This window comes from Protobothrops mucrosquamatus, unplaced genomic scaffold (genome assembly GCF_001527695.2).
Source record: "Protobothrops mucrosquamatus isolate PMUCROS unplaced genomic scaffold, P.Mucros_1.0 scaffold3311, whole genome shotgun sequence".
NCBI lineage: Eukaryota > Metazoa > Chordata > Lepidosauria > Squamata > Viperidae > Protobothrops > Protobothrops mucrosquamatus.
In genome coordinates, this window is record NW_015389301.1 from 90,957 (window position 1) to 111,892 (window position 20,936).

The 20,936-nt window shown below is 38.5% G+C and overlaps 1 protein-coding gene across 2 annotated transcripts in view; it reads right to left on the reverse strand.

The window, feature by feature from the left end:
- ADSS (adenylosuccinate synthase) overlaps positions 1-12,352 on the reverse strand; it is a 32,975-nt gene extending 20,623 nt beyond the window's left edge. For both annotated transcript variants that reach the window (XM_015826809.1, XM_015826807.1), the window contains exons 1-3: positions 12,070-12,352; positions 3,659-3,761; positions 1,492-1,560 (exon numbers count right to left, since the gene is read on the reverse strand). In XM_015826809.1, the coding sequence (XP_015682295.1) occupies positions 1,492-1,560; positions 3,659-3,761; positions 12,070-12,342 (445 nt within the window). In that variant the 5' untranslated portion in view covers positions 12,343-12,352. The remainder of the gene's footprint in view (positions 1-1,491; positions 1,561-3,658; positions 3,762-12,069) is intronic.
- Positions 12,353-20,936: the final 8,584 nt, after the last annotated feature.

Genomic DNA, 20,936 nt, shown 5'->3' on the forward strand with positions numbered 1-20,936 from the left:
GAGCTTGGTTGGGAGATCATTTGAGAATTCCAGGTCTTTAAGCTAAAGCAAAAAGGGAAAAGGAAAAATCCCAGAGAAAGACAGTAGCAAACCATTTCCACATTGCTACCAAGAAAACTATATATTGCCACTGCAGTTGAGGTGTTCTTGGAGATTTAATTTTTTAAATCCATTTTAAAAAGTGCACCTTGAAACCTTGAACTTTCTCTAAAATCTCAGGTGGGGTTTCTAACATCATATTAGTGAACTTGTATTCATGCAGTGAGATTTTCTTTCCTTCTTCTGCAAATCCTATGTCTTTCAAAACTGCTCTAAAAAAATCTTCCCAGCTGATAAAGCACAGTTAGAGAGCAGGACTGTGGGATGCTTTTGAAGATTGGTTCAGATAAGTCTGTTCTTCCATACATGTATTTCTATATTTTTTAGAATGTCTATATTTCTATTTTTGTAATATGTTATTAGATGTTATCTAATTTAGCATCATACTAACATCATTCCCATTTTGGAGCACTGTACTGCTAGATATTAGAGGTATGAAACAAATATGTTCTTTAAAAAAAGCCAAAGCCATGTAGGGGTGTAGGTCTATACATATGTTGTATATAGTATGTTTGGGTGTGTGTCATGTATGTGTTCACTTTGAGAGCGGGCAACTAAATTTCATTTTTGATGTGTGTCATTGTGCCCACAATAAAAAATGACAATAAAGATTATCTTATCTTATCTTATCTTATCTCACCTTATCCTATCCTATCAAAGGGAATTAGTTGTTCATCAAATTGCTAATTGGATATAAGGCTACTGCATGGGAACAGTACATTACCAAACACTCTGTTCTACCGTGTTTCACCAAAAATAAGACCTGCCCCCCAAATAAGCCATAGTTTTGGGGCGAATGCCTAAAAACAAGCTAGGGTGGGGGCGGCGAGTGGAGCTGCCCCATGCACCCAGCACCGGCTTACCATTGCAGCCAGGCCTCCCATGCCCCGACACCTGCCTCGCCAGCCCACTTCTGTGGCCACTCGCCGCCGCTTGCATGCATCATCCCTGACCTCTATTTTGCTGTCAGAGGCCTTCAGGAAATGCTTCTGCAGCCCAGAATGGAGCTCCGGATTGACACACACGGCGCCCCCCGGCCTCCATTTTGCCATCAGAGGCCTTCAGGAAAGACTTCTGCAGCCGAGAACCAAGCTCTGGATTGATGCATGTGGCGCCCCCGGAGACTGGGGGGTGCCACATGCGTCAATCCGGAGCTCGGTGCTCGGCTGCAGAGGCCTTTCTAAAGGCGAAACAGAGGCTGGGCGGCTGGTGCCGTCACTGAGAGATGAGACAATGGAAAAGACATCCCCTGAAAATAAGACCTGGTGCCTCTTTTAGAGGCAAAAATAAATAAATAAGACCAGGTCTTATTTTCGGGGAAACATGAAAGTATACTGTTGTGAGACGACCATGAGAACTTCTTCAAATAGTAGCTTACCAAGGTATTCTCACCTTTTCCTTTTTTAACATTTTTTTCCGCTTCTTCAAATAACCCTGGCAGGTGAATTACCACACCATTTCCTGGAGAAAAACATAAAAAAGTTCAAAAAAATAATGTGAGGTCTCTTCCAAAGGTCACAATTTGAAGTATGATAAAATAATGCAAATACAATTATACACATATTTTTATCATGTAGTGGTGATTTTGATTCACAAGAAAGTATTTTTTTAAAGCACCTTCTGGAATAATATAGGATATGGAAGAGTGATTATTCATTCAGTAGAGAGATTAACACAAATATGGAGACCCAATTTACCTAAGAGTAAGCAGTCTCAAGTAGCATAAATCAGCCACTGGATACAAACTGAAGAATTTGAAGATCTTTACACTATAGCTGGTTAATATGAACTAACCTCTACTTATTACTTGTATCAGAGCTTACAATTTAACCTGAAATTACTTCAGTGGTATGTATACATATTTTTTCCAGGTTGTTGCCATCAACATTTAAAACTGCCACATTAATGGTAATTTTCAAAGAAAAAAAACTGAATTTAAAACTTTTTTCTTCCTCAAAAAAACCAACAACAGACAAACAGAAATGAATCTACCATTTCTTTGGAGAATCTAAGATAGCCTTCCCATATGTTGGGGGGGGGAATAATCTAATATTACTTTCGGGTAAACACAGTAATACTATTCTATAGTGTCCCACAATGGTATGTGCCTGTTTCCCCCCCCCCCCAACTGCTTCTCAAATGAAGGACTCATTTTAAGACTTTTGTGACTGGTCTCACAAAATGGCTGCCACATAGGGGCCTATCATTTATAACATGGTTCATATGATCACTTGCAATCACTGTGTAGAAGACAAAATTTCCCACCTATTTTTATCATCTTCAAGATTATAAGCGGCAATTTAACCTTGTCTTCATATAGGGCAAGTAGGAGCCTTACAACTGGCAATTGAATTTTCTAAGAATGTCTACAGTATCTATGTAAAGTTAAAATACATTTTCGAAAATAAAACTAATAGTGTAGCTCCTTGCTTTATATTGTGCCAGCTTCTCATTGTGGAGGAGAGGTGCACATGGGTGCAGTGGTTCTCACAGATCCTATTATGGGAATTTTAAGCAAGGTATATATTTTTAATCTTTGTGGTGTAACTGCTGTTATGTTTCTAAAATGTGAAAAAGAGCATCTATTATGTTTGCAGGAATTCCTGAAAGTTGTATCCTCCAGACTCATTAAACTGCAACTTCTATTATGATGGTTGAGGATAAAGTGAACTGTAGTCCAAAATAGCTAACAGAGTGTAAAGTTAGGGTAGGCTGTTATTTGAGGAATGCATTTGGCCCCTGCCTACCCTATTGCCAGACTTGCATGAATGGGTACTTGTAAATGTTCCAACAGACAGAAGGAACTTGCTTAGACATAGGCAACCTGTTACTTGTGCACTTTAATCAATAAAAACTTGATTTTTCATGTATAAAGTAGATATTAAAAATATACTGATGTATGGAAATATGAATGACTCAGAAGAGGAAAAGGATACACTCCTATTCCCCATTATGCATTGCATTTACATTTGCTAGGAAAGACAGATGGTAACTCATTCACCCTGAATTCTGAGGTCAAAAAAGATCACCCTGATATGCAATTCCTTTTGCTTAGCATCCCTATAACAGCGTCTTTGGGGGGGAAAGTCTTATCTTCTGCAACTTACTGCATAATGGTAAAACAAATTGTTTCATCCTAGTATTAGAATCACTGGGGGAATTAAAAACAACAATACACAAATACAATATGGACAGTTTTTGTTTTTTCCTCTATGTTTTAACTTGAGAGGTTTCCCAGCATTGTTTCAATCATGTATTAACTTTTTGCATCTAGTCATAAATTAAGCTACACATCAGAACTACAAATAGTGTGGTACTCTGAGAAAACAAAAGCAAACAAATAATTTCCCTAGATACCACTAACATGGGTGGTGTCTAGAAATGTGTATTTCTTTCTTTATTTGCATAAATATTAAAGCAAGTGTCCTTTATATATCCTCATGTAAACAGTAACTGTAGTTACTGCACAATACATTCCATTTTTTGATAAACACTGATAAACATTCAAGATCTTGACTAACAAGAATGGTATGTTTATAGAGTAGTAAAAATTACTTACCAATAAATGCTGTGACTTTCGGATTGATGATACCACTGGGTAACAGATGAAAATCATATTCCACAGAATCCACAACAACCGTATGTCCAGCATTATTGCCTCCCTATTAAAAATATTTTTAACTTTATTTAAAAATAAATATAAAAAATATATTCTCACTAAAGATACTTTGACTCTTTCAACGTCCCTTTTTACAGCTAGAGCAGGGGTCTCCAATCTTGGCAACTTTAAGACTTGCTGAGGAATTCTGGGAGTTGAAGTCCACAAGTCTTAAAGTTGCCACAGTTGAAGATCCCTGAGCTAGAGGACATATATCTTAGTAGCCTAAACAAAAATGTATATGAATATTCTTAAATCCACTGATATTCACTTGACTGCTTCTTCCAATCTGCCTTTTCATTTATATGTATATTAATAAGGAAGTAAAATTATTGACAGAGATCTATAAGTTTAAATAAATTTAGGACTCTAGTGGGTTGTTCTAATGAAAGAAAGATTTCATCCTTTAAAACCAAGTTTCCCAACCTTTCCAGCTTTGCGGACTGGCAGTGAGGGAGAGGGGATGGTTCCATTTGAGTGGCGGGTGAGTGCATATATGCATGTGCTTACCCACTGCTCGTGTAAGTGGGGATGACACTTCCATTAATTTAATAGTTTTTAAATATATGCATTTGGATCAACAATTTCTGCTTGGTTCCTCCAGAAATCAGAAACATCCAAAGAAAATTGAAAATCTTTGTCTACAGTTTGTGATATATGCAAATCAGAATTGGATATAATGCTTAACAAAGTGGGGCACATGTTCGCTTTTGAGTTTGGGTATTCCCGTAGCAGATGTCAACCAGGTGCTATTTAACACTATAAATTAGCATGTTGCTCATTAACAATTGTCATTTACATCTATTTACTGTTTTATGCAAATTGTTATTTTTACATTATCTGGCATTGCGAGTTGTCAAGAGTCAATATGAAGTTATTTATCTACTGTCTGGGCAGCATTTAAATAAACAAATTAATGCAACATTAAAATACAGCAACTTTTCACAAACATGGAAATACTACAGCAGTGACCATGCAATAAACCACTTGTGAAAATATGCCATTAAATATAATAGTTCTGCTCAGATAAATACATACAGACACACACACATATACACAGATAACAATAACAGCAACAAGCAGAAAAAAGAAAAGTATTGAAGAGTACCATAGTTATTTTACATGATTTATAGCTTGCCTTAATGCTCTGGTAAGCACTCAAGGCAAACTAAAAGAATTAAGAAAAACAGAATAAAAGTCATAAATACAAATTAAAATTAAACACCAAAATCATATAACAGTTAAAAGCTCAGTGAAATAGTTGCATCTTCACAGAGGTCCTATGTGCTGAGACAGCAGGGGCCAAAAAACAGCCCCCACTGTTTCTTGGACATGATCCAAACAACTGTAAAAACACTGTCCCTGCCCGTCCCCCCACAATCCAATTTCAACAAGCTTTCCAAAAGGATATTACAGTTAATAGTACAAAGAAGCCCACCAAGAAATACAGAAAATATAGCAAAACTGAATTCTCCCCCCCCCCAAGTTCTTGTAAGTCATCTACCCTCTGATAAAAATGGTAAGGGGTACATTTAGATTACAAAAGAGACAATCAAGAGGAGACATGATAGCAATCTTTCAATACTTGAAGGACTGTCACAACAAAAAGAATGCGGGTTTATTCTAGGAAACATCCAAGGGCAGAAAGAACCAATAGGTAAAAGTGACATAAAGGGAAATCCAAACTCAAAATAAGAAATAATTTCCAGACTATGAAGGCTACTAAACAGTGGACAGCCTACCTCCTAGAGTCTTGGGTTCCCAACCCAGGGCAGAAGGGTGAAGAATTTCAAGTTCCCTTCCACATTAGTGATGTGCCAGAGCTTACTAAGAAAGGTTCCATGGTCATGATGGGATACAGGTACTCCTGAACTGCTTTTGCAGGTAATCTTTGTTTAACGCCCATTCATTCAACACCTTTTTGAAATTATGATGATCCTCCATGTCTCTTGTGCATCTGTCTAAACTTTGAGAATCTCATTAATTCATTTTATATTTTCTCTTCCATTCATTCAAAATAAAGCATTTAATTCCAACATGGAACTCAGAAGTATTCCTCTTCCCACTGGATGTGTTGTGCTAGCCAATAAAACCAGAGTGTAAATTTCCCCTCCCCCCCAAAAAAAAACCCCAGTTGTCCACTATTATCTAAAGAAGGTGTGTGGCAAATTGAAAAATGAGAAATTAAAAATTAGGCTGAAAGATGAGAATTCTGATCTCATCTGATCTACCAGGAACATACCTTTAAATTTCACCTAGGTGAATCTAGATGAAATGTTAATATATATTACTAGTCCTTGTATGATATGCCACATGCTAAATAAATAATAAATACCTTCTAACTGCCTCAGAATCTCATAAATCAGAAAAAGCAAAAAAAGTTGCTCCATATTCTAGATGTGCTTTTAATTCCATGTTATTTGAGCAATTTTCCATTTGACCACTTACAGTCTCAGCAAACAGAATCAGTGTTACACAGCTAAAATTTTGACACATTTGAGCATTTGCTGGAGAAACAGCATTTGTTGTCTTATTATCATTATTACTTTCTGTCAATGACCTCTCAATCATTTAAATCAATACATTTTCACTTGCATACAAATCTTATTCGCATCATTATCTGTTGTTTATAACTACAGACATGAGCTAAGATTTCGCAATGGATGTATTCATACATATTGAAGCATTTTTTTTTTATTTGATTAACAAATGAAACTGATACCACGCTCATTTTTTGCTCAAATATAAGAATCTTCAGACAGTCCTCGGGGGTAATTTGAGGCTTAATGTATGTGATAGATTGATCCAAATGGTAATCTTACACCCACATCCTATGTTCATGCTCCCTTAAATTCAGATGGTTAATGTTGTGTTTGGATGGGGAATCTTTAAGAGTTTTTATTTATTGGGTTTGATGTAAAAGACTAACACAGCTACCACTCTGGAGACATGTGAAAACTGATCCACTTTTGTTTATTTTAGCACAGACATAAAGCACTGTTCAAGTAACATAAACCAATGTAGAACTCAGAATGTAAACAGTGACAAGCAACTCTTCTCTCTCTATAAGAATCTGAACTCCTGTGAACACAGAGCAAAGAGGTTATTTATTACTGCTTACATGATTGAGTTCTCCAAAGATTTGTGTCACCTAAGCAGAATTGTATTGTTTTATGATATTAGGCCCTTCTTTACAATATCATTTTTCTATTTATATTCAACTAAGTAACAGTTAACTTGCTTTTCAGAATTTTCTGTTCAACATACTAAGTTTGAAACTTAGGTTGCTGAGGTAACATCTATGGTCCATCGCCTTTCCCATTATTTTTTTTTCAGATACCAAAACATAATGGCACTTTTCATTTTATTAGTAAACATGAAGATTCCAATAGAAACATAGAATTCTGAGAGTGATATCCAAAAACAATTATCTATAATCAACAGACCTGAAAAGTGACAAAATATTTACTAGCTTAAAATTCTATATGTGTAAACATGCTACAATATGAATCTATTTGCTGTATCTTCTGTACTTATCTATCTGATACCAAATCCAGGAATTTCATTAATATATGGTCAAAAACCTTTTAGTTACTGTCTTTCCACTAAATGTGACCTCGATGGCATTTCACAAAATGTATGTCAAGCATATGATACTGATCTTGCAAATAGAGATTCTAACATGCATGGAATCCCCAGTAAGTTGTATTGTGGATTAGCAAAAAAGGAGAACAAATGAGGCCACGCTCTCATTGCAACTACTGTATACACATTTGTAAACAATAGCAGATATTCTAATTACAAATATATCAGACAGTAAGTCTCTGGAATCTAGAACAAAACTCTCAATCATACTGAATTCTTAGGACTGCTATTAAATAAAGACAACCTTTGATAACTAGATGCTGCTATCACATTTATTTTAATATGCCATTTTAATCAGAACAAACTCTTGTGGTAAAGCTTTGCTTTATGACTGCAATGGCAGAATCATTTAAAAAATAATGTTGGCTCAGATTGCGTGAATGAGCTGACCACTCGTTGATAGTTCTAAAATATCCAATTTCCTCAGCATGCAGAACTGTTACATAAATATGCTTCAAAGGAAAATGATCTAGTAATCTCATAGGTTAACACTTTAGAACAGAAAATAAGTTCATTATTGTCATGCTGTATTGTAAAGTGCAAAGTCCATGTATATTTACATAGAAATACATATTTTCCTGAATTCATTAGGGTTCATTTCTAAATAACATTCTGGATTTCAGCCTAAATTAGCAGCATATAATTCTTACAATGTGAGAAATATTAAAAAGCTTTTCAGGGGAAGCATATAATAAAGTTGCAGATATAATTACTGGCAGATTTAGAAGAGAAGTTATCAACATAAAATTATTTGAATAACTAAGGGCAAATAAAGGATAAAATGTCATTATTCACCTCTGGTAGCAGTTTCTTATACAATGTGATTGGAATTACAAAACAAGTATTATGAAAGAAAAAAGTACAATACAATATTAATATCTTATCCAACAGACAAAAATTGCCCAAGATAACTACGGTAAATTTCTAACAAACATTCAAAGAGTCCTTGAGCAACTTTGCTTGAAACCTTTCTATAACAGGATAGTAGATTGGGGAGAGCTGTTGTAAAAAATAAGCACCCCCCTCCAACACAAAATAAACTCCACAAGATCATAGACATGGCATGCTATTTTCTGCTCAAATTTGTTGCAAAGTATTAGAATAAAAGAATAGGCATCTTAATTTTGTTTCCTAACTTTTAACAAAGCATATGTATATCATTCAGAGGTGTACTGTCATGTAGTAGCTGGAATTGAAAAAGAAAAATAATCTTGTAAAAAATATTGCTTTGAATAACACATTATTTTTTGGAAAAGAAATATAATCCTTTTCTAATTTCCCAAATGATCTTAATGCTTAACCAAGTCTGTAACAGTCCCAAGGTATTCAGTGATGTATATGTTTAAAAAAATCCTTGAACTTGGTTCAATAACTAACTGAAAGTCAGTGCAGTTGCTTCAAATGAGGTGCAACATGACTATAGGCAAGTGTCCCATCTAACAACTTGACTACTGCATTCCAAGGAGCTACAATTAGATCAAATTGAAATTCTGCATTTAGCATAATAATCCAAATGCAAGGGTACTGATGTGTAAACATTAGACTTCCTCTGAACTAGTTGCTATAACAACAATTACTACCCTAACCAAAGCTGATCACAGGCAATCTCTGGCTGTATAGGCCACCTAGGCCTCCAATGACAAAGACTTCAAACACATGCGGAAACTACTTATCGCTTTCTGAGGAAGTGCAACCCCATTTAGAATTCCTAAAAAACACCTTCTTGCATGAGCTCTCCACGTTCTCAGGATTCAAACTGTTTACTTCACATCCCTCCTCATCATTTATCCTGTTTCAGAACACATATAGTCTCTCCTGTATGAGTAACATGGAAAGAAACTGAGTATCATTGGCATATTGATTATACTTAGCCCCTGAAGTCTTGACAACCATCTCCAGCAGCCTTATTATAGATGTTAAATAATAGTTGGGACAAAGTTGGGATTTGCCAGAATGCAGACAGTTACCAAATAACTTCTCTCTGAGATATCCCTGCAAGCAATAGTAGATTCATTTTAGTGCAGACTATGTAACTTACAGAGAACAGCATAACAGATGGTTATGGTTATTAAAAGACCAAGCAAGATCAATAACATAACACTCCCTCTGACTCTATCTTGCACGAAGTTCTCTACTTGGCTTGGCTGATTCTACCCCAAATCATGTCTGAATCTATATCAAGACTCCTCAAAAATATCTATAGCTGCACAAATACAGTACTACTTTTTCAAATAGTGTAATTTCCTCAAAAAAATGGAGGGGGGGCGTTATTATCAGGACAGCAAAAAACTCTGGGTCCAGAGGGCATATTCAGGAATGGGCGGATCAATGCTTCCTTCAAGGTTGATAGCATCAGTCCATCATGCAGACATCGTTTCACTATATCTTGGCTTCACTCAAATAATCCTCTTAGCCTATATATTTATTAAGCCAAAATGATCAGAAGTCAAGGTAGCATATGGTAGACCAGATACACATCCTTAGGTCTCAAAAAACTGAAAACAATCTCATATATTAAACAAAAAGAGGTACAGGACACTTTGTATGCAATGTATTGAAAGCAACATTCCAGTCAATATCAATACAAATGATTTATCCTTGAAGCCTTTCACAATTTTGTCACATGCCAAGGTCCCTGAGCTGGATTCATTATTATTACCTTCTTTCCTTTTCTGCATTAAACAAAAAAAACCTGGCCGGTCTGGAAGTTTCTCTGACCCTCTGAGATGTCTTTCAAGATAAGTGTTAAAAATCTGTTACATGAAACAATGAAATCCATTCTTTAAATATTAATACCTGCTTGTTTTTCATGCTGTAAAAAAGAAAAGCCTAATTTTAACTGATCCTTTAGGTTTCTGACCTTTGTTCCTATTACAAAAATGTCCATAGTTTCCAGTGCTACAATTCTGTAAAGTTATAGGAGAAATTTTTTCAAACTAATACTGCCAAAGATCCATAAAGTAGATGACTTGAAGAAAACAGGCTTTAGCGTTCCTAAACCAGTGAGTGTTCTTTGTTTTTGTTTCTTCTTTAGAAACAAACCAAAAAGAGTGTTAAGGTTTTGTTGTAAGATATACAAAGCAGACAATGAAGCTTACTCAGTTTCTGTGAGTTTAAAATTAATCTAGCTATTGTAGGCAATCTAGTTTTTAACTTCTAAGCATGGAACTTAGAGACAGCTAAGGTTGATGCAGAGGACAAGACATCAGGCTAGAGACCAGGAGACCAGGAGTTCTAGTCCTGCTTTAGGCACAAAATCAGCTGGGTTACCTTGGGCCAGTCACTCTCTCTCAGCCCTAGGAAAGAAGCAATGGCAAACCATTTCCAGAAAACCTTGCCAAAAAAACTACAGGGATTAGTCCAAGTGTTTACCAGAAATCAACTCTGACTCAAAGGCATGCACACACAAATAAACAAAAAGCATGAAACTACTATTTCATGACATTGTTTATGACTGAGAAACCTTTTCCTAGTCTGAGCCTGTTTGAAATAAACAAATGAAAGAGTAGACACAGAACATTCATAGTACTTGCATAGACTTTAATGAATTTATCACAGGCTCTTCATCTCCCATGTTTATCATTTTTGAAGACTGGAGAAGCCAGTGAAGATAAAATTACAAATTTCTTGGGCAGAGATGGATTTAGCTTTGAATATTAGCCAAGTATAGGAGTAAATTCTATTTCAAATTATAATTTCATTTCATGATCTTATGTATGGACTAAGTCAATTCCTGTAAAATGCCTAACCACAGACAACTCTTTTAAGAATAATCCTGGGGGATTGCACTGCCTGCTCTTAATATCACTCCCACCGCCCCTCAGGTATATCTAACTGATAGGAATAGTATCAGAACGGTCACAAATGAGAAGATGTAGAATCTCGGTATATTTTCGCACCAGAAAAAACGTGTTGGATCACTGGCTGCCTGTTCAGGCGGGAGGAAAACCGGCCGCTCTCTATGTAATCGACGCACAACGAGAACGGAACCCAATGTATTCATTCTTCGCATATCGGCGGATTTAGGATGGAAGCGAGACAAGGACAGATCCCCGGTAACGGGAGAGCAAAGGCCTCACCCGTCACCATCGCTCTTCTACTACTCATTCCTACGTTTGGTCCTGCAAAGGCTTTTCCGCCTCGCCCAAATCGCGCGCCCTACTGCACTGCAGGAACAAGGGACAACCGACTGGCGGGCGACAAAGCCGCCCCCACCCCTCCCCAGGCGGGAAATGGCCGTAACGGGCTCGCCGAGGGAGAAGCAAAAAAGAGGAAGCGGTTGCCGCGATCCTGGTCCCGTCATAAAGCAGCGTCGTCGGCGGGGGGACGGGAACTACGCGCGGCATCTTCTGCACGGAAACCCTCCGGGTAGCGGAAGACTGTGGCGACCCGACACTGGTGCGATCACACTATACATAACCCGGGAAGCCTCCGTCGTGAGAAAAAGAAGCGGACGGAGGACAAGCAAGCCCCGAGAGGCACAGAGATGCAGGGGCGCAATTAATCGACCCAGCGCTCGGCAGCCTCTCTCGCAATTAAGGCGGGAAAGGCTCCAAAAGATGCCTCTGGATCCCGCCGCCGCTGCCGCCTTTGTCTTGCGCCAGGCAAAGGCTTCCCTTCCAGAAGCCTTCAAGTTGACACCCCCGTCGGCCCATCGGGGCGCTCACCTGGCACCTGCAGACGATGTCCGCGTCCTGCGCGAGCAGATCCACCACTTTTCCCTTCCCTTCGTCGCCCCATTGTGCTCCCAGGACTACAGTGACTAGGTTGCCGGGATGCCGAGCGGCGCTCCCTCCATTAGGGATGGCGGCGGCGGCGGCGGACGCGGAGCCGCTTTCAGACATGGCTCCCGCAGGCGAATGTTCCCTCCTCGTTTGCAAGACACATGCGAGGAGGAAACGGCTCGGCCGGTGAAGGCGCCTTCTTCCCCGCCTTCTCATACAGAAGGTACACTGTTGCCGCATCCGACAACTGCTCTGCTCGCCGCCTATTGGTCATCCTTCGATAGCCCTCTTGTACGCGGGATCCAGAGACCCGCCTCCTCATCTGCATAATGTGAAAAAGGATGCCGCTTCATGCCCATATATAGAAGAAGGGACTACGCTGCCCAGAGTGCTCCTGGGCTAACGTCGCCGCGGGTTATCCTGGGAAGCGTAGTTGCTCTTCGTATCGGCCGAACGTGGAAAGGAGCGGCTGGATGGGGCTGCTAAGGAGCTGTTGCTCCATTTTTTAGGAAACCTGCTCAGTCTAGGGTAACAAAAAAGCGGGAGTAGTGTGGTAGCATCTTTCCAAATGCGTTATTTATTTCATCAGATGCATGACCTGATTGATGGAGGATTCTGTTGGGAAGGGAGGGGAAGGCAGGTTGCTTGTGCGGATGAAGGTTCGGTGTCAGAAAAAAATACAAATGCCTTGTCAGTTAACGAGTGTTTTGTTGTCGGTTATGTTCAAATCTTGGGGTTTTTTTCTCTTTGACGTCTGTAATAGAGTGCCCTNCCCTAGGAAGTTGAAGTGCAATTACTTTGTTCTTGTTCTGAGCTCAGATGCCAGATTTGTGTTCATGAGTTCTTTTGTGCAGAATTTGTCCTAGAGAGAATCCAAGGGGCACTGCTGGTACATACTAGAGTGTATCCCAGAGGAAGAGCATATGGCTGCATTCTACTGGAATCTCAAATGAACCCTTTTGGGGGGAAAAAATAAGACTTTAAGAGCAGCACAATTTGTTAATAACAATGTGGGGGTGTTAATAGCTCCCTTTTTGAGGGAGCTATTGCTGCTTAGCCTGTAGTTGAGCAAGGTAGGAGCTAAGAGGCAGCATAATTGATGACTATCCAATAAAGGCCCTCTTGAACTCCACAGCTTTGAACCCACATGAAGAACATACATTCACACAACATGCTAAACCATAAAAGTCATAGTTTACAAATCACATTATTTTGGTTCACATGACATGTAAAGCCACAAACAGGCAAATCACATTTTGGCTTAATGTGTTGCATAAACTCGGTTTAAAAGTAATACTTGTCAGCCACTTTTTACGGTCAGATTATTCATCTTTTTGGTGAAGTCCACCCATTTTCACTACTTAAAGGTGCCAGTGTCTTTGGGTTTTCAGATCTTGTTGAACATGATTTCTTATCAGACATACCATCATTGAGGTAGAATGGGAGTTGAAATTAAACAGTGTATGAAGGGCTATATATTGCCTAGCCTGGGATCCTGGAAGCTGATTGCACTGTTAATTTATGTAATTATTATGATAAATCTTGATTGGCTATATATATTATTTTTAACTTATGGTTTTATGGTGTGGGAAGAATCCAGAGAAAGAAATATTTTGGGGAATATTAAAAAGGCAGAATATATTTCCCCAAAGGAATAATGAAAAAGATCTTTAAAAAGGGACAGAAACCAGCCCCAGCCCCTCTCCCCCAAGCAGAAAACTCAGCAAAGGCCAGCTTTTAGAAATGCAAATTCAATAATCCTTTCAGAAAGGTTTGAGCCTTCCTGCTAGAAACTGAAGAAATTAGGAAGACAAAGACCCCTAAAATGTACATACCCCTACCCAAATTCTAAGGACAGGAAACATAATAGGATTAACCCACCAATACCAAAAGGGCACATTCAGACTCAAGTCAAAGTACATGACACAAGAAATACAAAGCCTCAAACAGGAAGAACTCCAAACAAAAGCTCAAGAAAGTATAAAAACCCACCACTCCCAGCTACAGGTGGTCAGCTTTCCCAGAGCCATCTTTCTATCTGGCTCTGCTCTTTAATAAACCAAAACCTTTCTAAAGCAGTCTCCATTTTTTTTTTATTCCCAGCTTGGATTGGACCCTGATGAAGATTTTTCTTTCAGCAATGGTTTTAATTGTGTTATTGCTCAGAATCAATTGGATTGAGATGGGTGGCCATAGACATTGACTAAATACTGTAAATCAGTAGCTGTTCACACTTCTGAAACTGGATAATCCTGGAATAGATTTGTTAGTGGTAGAAAGTGCAGCTTTTAATTTGCAAATACCATTTGAAGTGATGTGCAATTACTGAGCTTATCGCACAATGTGTATGCAAACTTGAAAAAGGAAATCCAATCATGTTTCAGAAGGAAAGAGATACTGATGGATGTTTTTTCTTTTTTTATTACAATATTAAAAGCTGTGGACTACATGAGGAACTGATGGACATTGTGACATCTGAAGTTTATTTAATCTGCCTTTTCATTTATTATCAATTTATTTGTTTTTTATTAGATTGATATTTCACCTTTCATTCAGGAGGTCAAGGTTCAAAATGTAATTGAAAGATGTGAAATGGAAATGACAATCTACATAATGGGAACTTATAAACTTTTTCCATTGAATGCTCTTCTAAGCATTCAATTATGTATTAGAACAAACATTTCACACGATTCAGTTAAATTTGCAATGTTGATTTTGAACAAATATTTGAATATTATTTTTTAAAACAACATGATCTTTGTGTGTGTGTGTGTTGATATGAAGATAATGTTGATCTGTTTAAAGTATTGGTGCTATTACTTTATTAATTTATTTTCTAGTTGTAATGATGTATTTCAGGCTATATATCCTTTCAATAAAAGTTTGCAAAATTCATGGATAAAATTGTACAATGCAATATTTTTAGCAATAGGAATTCCTCCTGCTAAGAGATTCTGTGTGGGAAAAGTGCAGTCCAGCTGGAATACAAGGAGACTCCTGGGATTATCCTTCTTGGCTTTCCTCTGTTTCCTGGAACCTTTCCATAAAATCATTAATACTTGATGGAATATAGAAAGAAGTTGGATTAACATTCTTTTTTGTAGCTTTTCCTCACTCTCTGAAATTCTTTTTATAGGCAGTTGGAAATGATCACATAAATGACTGTTGTGAGTGAGCATCAATAGGCATTAATGTAGTCTTAAATACGGAGTAAAATTTCTTGTCTTTGTGTTTGTACACAAAGACAATCATGCAGGGAAGAAGAGGAAAATCAAGAGAGAGAAAACAAACATAGCACATAACAGAAAAATACATATTGAGAAAACCTCCAAGGGGAAAATATGTATTTCTGCACTGCTTGTATATGAGTGGGTAAAGCAGCTTTGTTGAAAAACAAATGGAGGAGGGATGCTTGCCCATCTAATAATGAGCCATGAGGATTTTGTTATTGGTCCGGCTCCTTATTACAATTGATTTTTTTTGGCAATGCAGATTTCTTCTCTCCCAGCATCTCCTGATATGAAAAATATTAGGAATATAATAAATAAGAAAAAGGATATAAATAAGAAAAGGGATGTCCTTTTTCTTATTATATCCATAATATTTTTCATACCAGGAGATGCTGGAAGAGAAGAAATCTGCATTGCCAAAAAAATCAATTGTAATAAGGAGCAGGACCTTATTTCAGCCTGAATTTGGCTGAAAAAAGGCAAGGAAGCACGGCAAAGCAGGATCAAAAGCAGGATTAGAGCCTGTTCTCACATTTATTCTCCTTTTCTCCTTTATGTGCGAACTGCTCCAAAATAAATTTAAAAATCTAAAAACTGTATGTAAAAAGCTAAATGATGCCATCAGTTTGAAATCTGATCTAATATTGATTACTGAGAAAATAAAATTTTAAACTTTTAAAACTTCTTTTTTGAACTTTGAAAATAAAAAGTTAACGCTTAACGCTTATTTGATGAGATGAGGAGGAAAAAAAGCATTGGACCCCGTGATACACACTTGGCATTTCGATCTACCATTTTGTCTGAGAGCATAAGGCTCCTCAGCAGCCCATCTGTAAGTTGCTATCTGGTTTATAGCTCCTCCAACATGGTGATTTATTTATTTTGTTCTTCATAAAGCAAACAAGTCAAAGCAATACAGAGGATGGGGGCTAAAGTGCTAGCTAGAGAAACAAATTTTGAATAATCAGTCTAAGATTTGCAGTTAGCAGGGAGTTGGACTCACCTGTGATGAACATAAAACAAAAAATGGAATTTATGATATTTTCCCCACAGTACAAGGAAATGGGTTTATGAGCATGTGCACTTTTGACATTTTGAGAGTATGTGGCATGGCCAGTAACAAAATTCCCAAGGGTCCTCGGATCTTCTTTGCCATTCCAGGAGATATCTGTGAGGTTCAATGGCATTATTAGAATTAAATATTATAGAAATCAGAGTTTTGCTTTGTAACATGCCAGTTTCCAATGAATGTTTTTACTAAAATATTTTTTTTAAAAATCAGGTAGGACATAAGCTATTGCCTTATTCATTTATCTGCAGCCCTTATATCTCATCATTCTTCCTCAAATCAAAGCTAGAGTATATATAGCTCCCCTCCAATTTTTATTCCTGCAAGTCCAAGTTAGGTTGTATTATAGCAGAATGAAGCAGTCAGGTTTAATATATCCTGATTGCTGTGTTCAAGGGCCATAAGAGATGTATCTAATGATGTGACATGACCAAAATGGATGGGCCCATTTTTATTTTTTTTTGCATTTTCAGGAGTTATAGTTAAGAGATACAAGGTACATATTTTGTATTTCAAACCTACCCCAGGAAAATTGGCTAACTATTTCTTTGTTCTGCTTATTGTAGCAAATGGGTATTGATAGAAGTAAGTCTTCATCCTGGTTCATCCAAGCCGGGAATAAATAAGCAAACATGGCGACTGCTTTGGGAAGAAGGTTACAGTTTATTGCAGAAGCAGAAAGATGGTTCTTCAGGAAAGAGCAGAGGAGAGAAGAGACTGAGCACATGGGCAGTAGGTTTTTATACCCTCTCTAGCCCTGTTTGGAATAGTTTCCTGAAGGACACCGTACTTGAAACTCCGATAAAGACTCACAAAAAGATCCGGAACTATAGACACCAAATTAGGATAATAGTATAGGACGAAGGGTCCACTACCCCGATTACTGAGGATCTCAAACCCACCCCGTACGTCTAAAAGAGAAACAGAAGAACTATGCTCTGGCTTCAACTTTCTGATGGTTTTACATCTGCATCTGGTTTTACATCTGCATCTGTATGGGGCTAGCTCCTGTTTGGGATAGTTGGTTTGGGGGCAAAGTTGGTTTCTGCTTTTTAAAAATACTTTTGAGGAAATATATTTTTCTGCCCTTTTTAATATTTCCTTCTCTGGGGCTCTGACTTCCCACAGTATTTTATCTGTAAGGAGAACTGTTGCTGAACAGATGTCATTAGACAACTGCCCTTAATAAGGACAATTTTTTATACAGTATCCCATGCAGGAAGACTCTTCCAATGCTCTTTTATTTCTACAGGTTGTTATGTGGATTTAGCTTCTCTTAGGCTCTGGGAAGAGATAGCCAGAGTATCTATCTTTTGAGCTCTAATATAATCTTAAACACTAGAGGCAAGTTTAACTTCGAATATATTTAATAGTAGTAGTAGTAGTAATAGTAGTAGTAGTAATAGCAGTGTTGGAAGGGACCTTGGAGGTCATCTAGTCCAACCCCCTGCTCAGGCAGGAAACCCTATAGCATTTCAGACAAATGGCTGTCCAATCTCTTCTTAAAGACTTCCAGTGTTGGAGCATCACAGCTTCTGGAGGCAGGTTGTTCCACTGATTAATTGTTCTAACTGTCAGGAAGTTTCTTCTTAGATCCAGGTTGCTTCTCTCTTTGGATAGTTTCCATCCATTGCTTCTTGTCCTGCCTTCAGGTGCCTTGGAGAATAGCTTGTCTCCCTCTTCTTTGTGGCAACCCCTGAGATATTGGAACACTGCTATCATGTCCCCTCTCGTCCTTCTCTTCGTTAAATTAGACATACCCAATTCCAGCAACTGTTCCTTATATGTTTTAGCCTCCAGTCCCCTAATTGTCTTTGTTGCTCTTCTCTGTACTCTTTTTAGAGTCTCAACATCTTTTCTACATCGTGGTGACCAGAACTGGATGCAGTATTCCAAGTGTGGCCTTACCAAGGCATTGTAAAGTGGTATTAACACTTCACGTGATCTTGATTCTATCCCTCTGTTTGTGGATAAAGAAGAAAGTATTGGACCCCATAATGCAAGACTTAGCATTTATGTGGACCATTTTGTCTGAGACCAGTAAGGCTTCTCAGCAGTTCGTCTATAAGTTATCAGTTTATAGTACGTGGCTGTAATTACTATTTTCTGAGAAACAGCCAGCTTGAGCACTACTAGGTGAGAGAATAACAGTATCCTATGGAAGGCATTGTCTGTAGTTTGTTCAAAAGCTGAATTCTTTACAAATCTAAATCCAAATCAGCCCTAATACTGGGCCTGTTTTATGGGACAGGCTTTTTGGAGAACCCATATATAAAATCCTACCTGAAACCAATGATCCAATGATAGTCCTGCCTCTAAACCAGGGGTCCCCAACCCCCGGTCCATTGACTGGCACCGGTCCACGGCATGCCAGCAACCGGTCCACGCAAACAAGTGAAGCCCCATCCATAGGATGCAGGCAGCACGCAAAACCACACCTCCTACATTCTGCAGAAAAACCTTTCTGCATGGAACTGGTCCCTGGTGCTTAAAACGTTGGGGGCCACTGCCCTAAAAACCACCAGTTCTATGAAAGCTGTGGCAATAGAGCACCTGGTGACACCCTCCATTTTTACAAAGCAAACTCTTTGACTGAACACAAATCATCTGGGCAGGGGGAGGAGAGGCAGAGATTGCAAAACCAAGCAGTTAACAGTGTCAGTTTAGGGCAGTGGTGGCAAACCTATTGCATGCGTGCCACAGGTGGCATGCAGAGCCCTCTCTGTGAGCACGCACACCGTCACCCCAGTCTTAGGCCTTCAGCTGGATTTTATAAAACCTTTTCGCTTTAGGCCTCTGCCGCCGTATGCAAAAAACCCCCAAAGGTTCAATCAATCAATTTCAACTTCTTGGGAAAAAAAGATCTCGCAAAGTTGGAATGGATCGATTGAACTTTTTAGTCCCACCCAGTCTGCCGTTACCACCGTGGCCACGCCCACCCAATGGGCCATGCCCACCCGGCACACGACAATACATAAGTGGGTTTTGGGTTGCAATTTGGGCACTCAGTATCTTAAAAGGTTCGCCATCGCTGCCCTAAATGGAATTTTCCTCCAATGCGATTTTCCCATGTATTTTACCAGAAACCATAGACCAGGCTAGAAAAGTCAGTGCCCTCCCAACCATACCAAAGCACTCCGAATTTGTTGGTGATGTCCATTTTGCTCTCTGAGTTCATGGTGACCTAACCCTAAGTGGAATATTCCTCCAATGGGATTTCCCCATGTATTTTACCAGGAAACATAGATAGGGCAGGCTAGAAAAGTCAGTGCCTTTCTAACCATACCCAAGCACTCCAAATTTGTTGGCAATGTCCATTTTGCTCTCCGAGTTCATGGTGACGTAACCCTAACCCTAAGTCCATGGTGGTGAACCTATGGCATGCGTGCCACAGGTGGCACGCAGAGTCCTCTCTGTGGGCATGCGCAGTGTCGCCCCAGTCCTAGACCTTCAGCTGAGTTTTATAAAACCTTTTCGCTTTAGGCCTTCACCGCCATGTGCAAAAAAAAAAGTTCATTCAATCAATCAATCAATTTCAACTTCTTGTGGGGGAAAAAAAGATCTCGCAAAGTTGGAATTGATTGAACTTTTTAGTCCCACCCAGTCTGCCATTACCATGGCAGCCATACCCACCCAATGGGCCACGCCTACCCAGCACCTGAAGATACAGAAGTGGGTTTTGGGTTGCAGTTTGGGCACTCGGTCTCTAAAAGGTTCGCCATCACTGGTTTAGGGCAGGGCTGGCTCAGGAATTCTGGGAGTTGAAATCCACGAGTCATAAAAGAGCCAAGGTTGCCTACCCCTGGTTTAGGGGAATAACAAAAGAAGGGATACACAGTTTCAATTGCTTCAGCCTGTAGGCAGGCAGAAAGCTAACATAATTCACTCATCTATGAATCCATATAATCCAGATACATATGTAACTTAGTAAATATTTCATTTCCATTGGAGCATATATTTTTTTTCCTGAACATAAGGTATTTTCTTGCCTAGGCTATTTCCTGATATCTCATACCTCAGCATGAGCTAACATTACTATTTCAGGCCATTTTCCAATGAAGCTTGTAGTTGTTTATTATAATATTATAAATATATCTTTCAAATTATCTTTGAATGTTGAATGATTTGATATTTCTTAAGCATGTAGAACAGGCATGCGGGAGATTTGAATTTCTAAGCATAAGCAATGTGCTTAAAAGAAGACCAACTCAGAACACAATTAAAAAGAAATTTCATTTTAAAAAATGCTCACAATATAGCTCCTGAAGGAAGAACATAGGCTTAGCCAACTGAATGTATTCATCTCAATAAATACTAACAAATATTACTTATATTTGAAGTAAAAATTGGATTTATTCAGAAATGTATGGGACAGGAAATGGCATCTTAAAGAGAGAGAGACAAGCAAAGGAGTCAGAGAAAGAAAAGTTATCTTTTGTTTCTGAAGCACAGACTTCTTTAACCAAAATAGGCCAGATAAAAAATAGCCACAGGGACAGTGTATGAAAGGC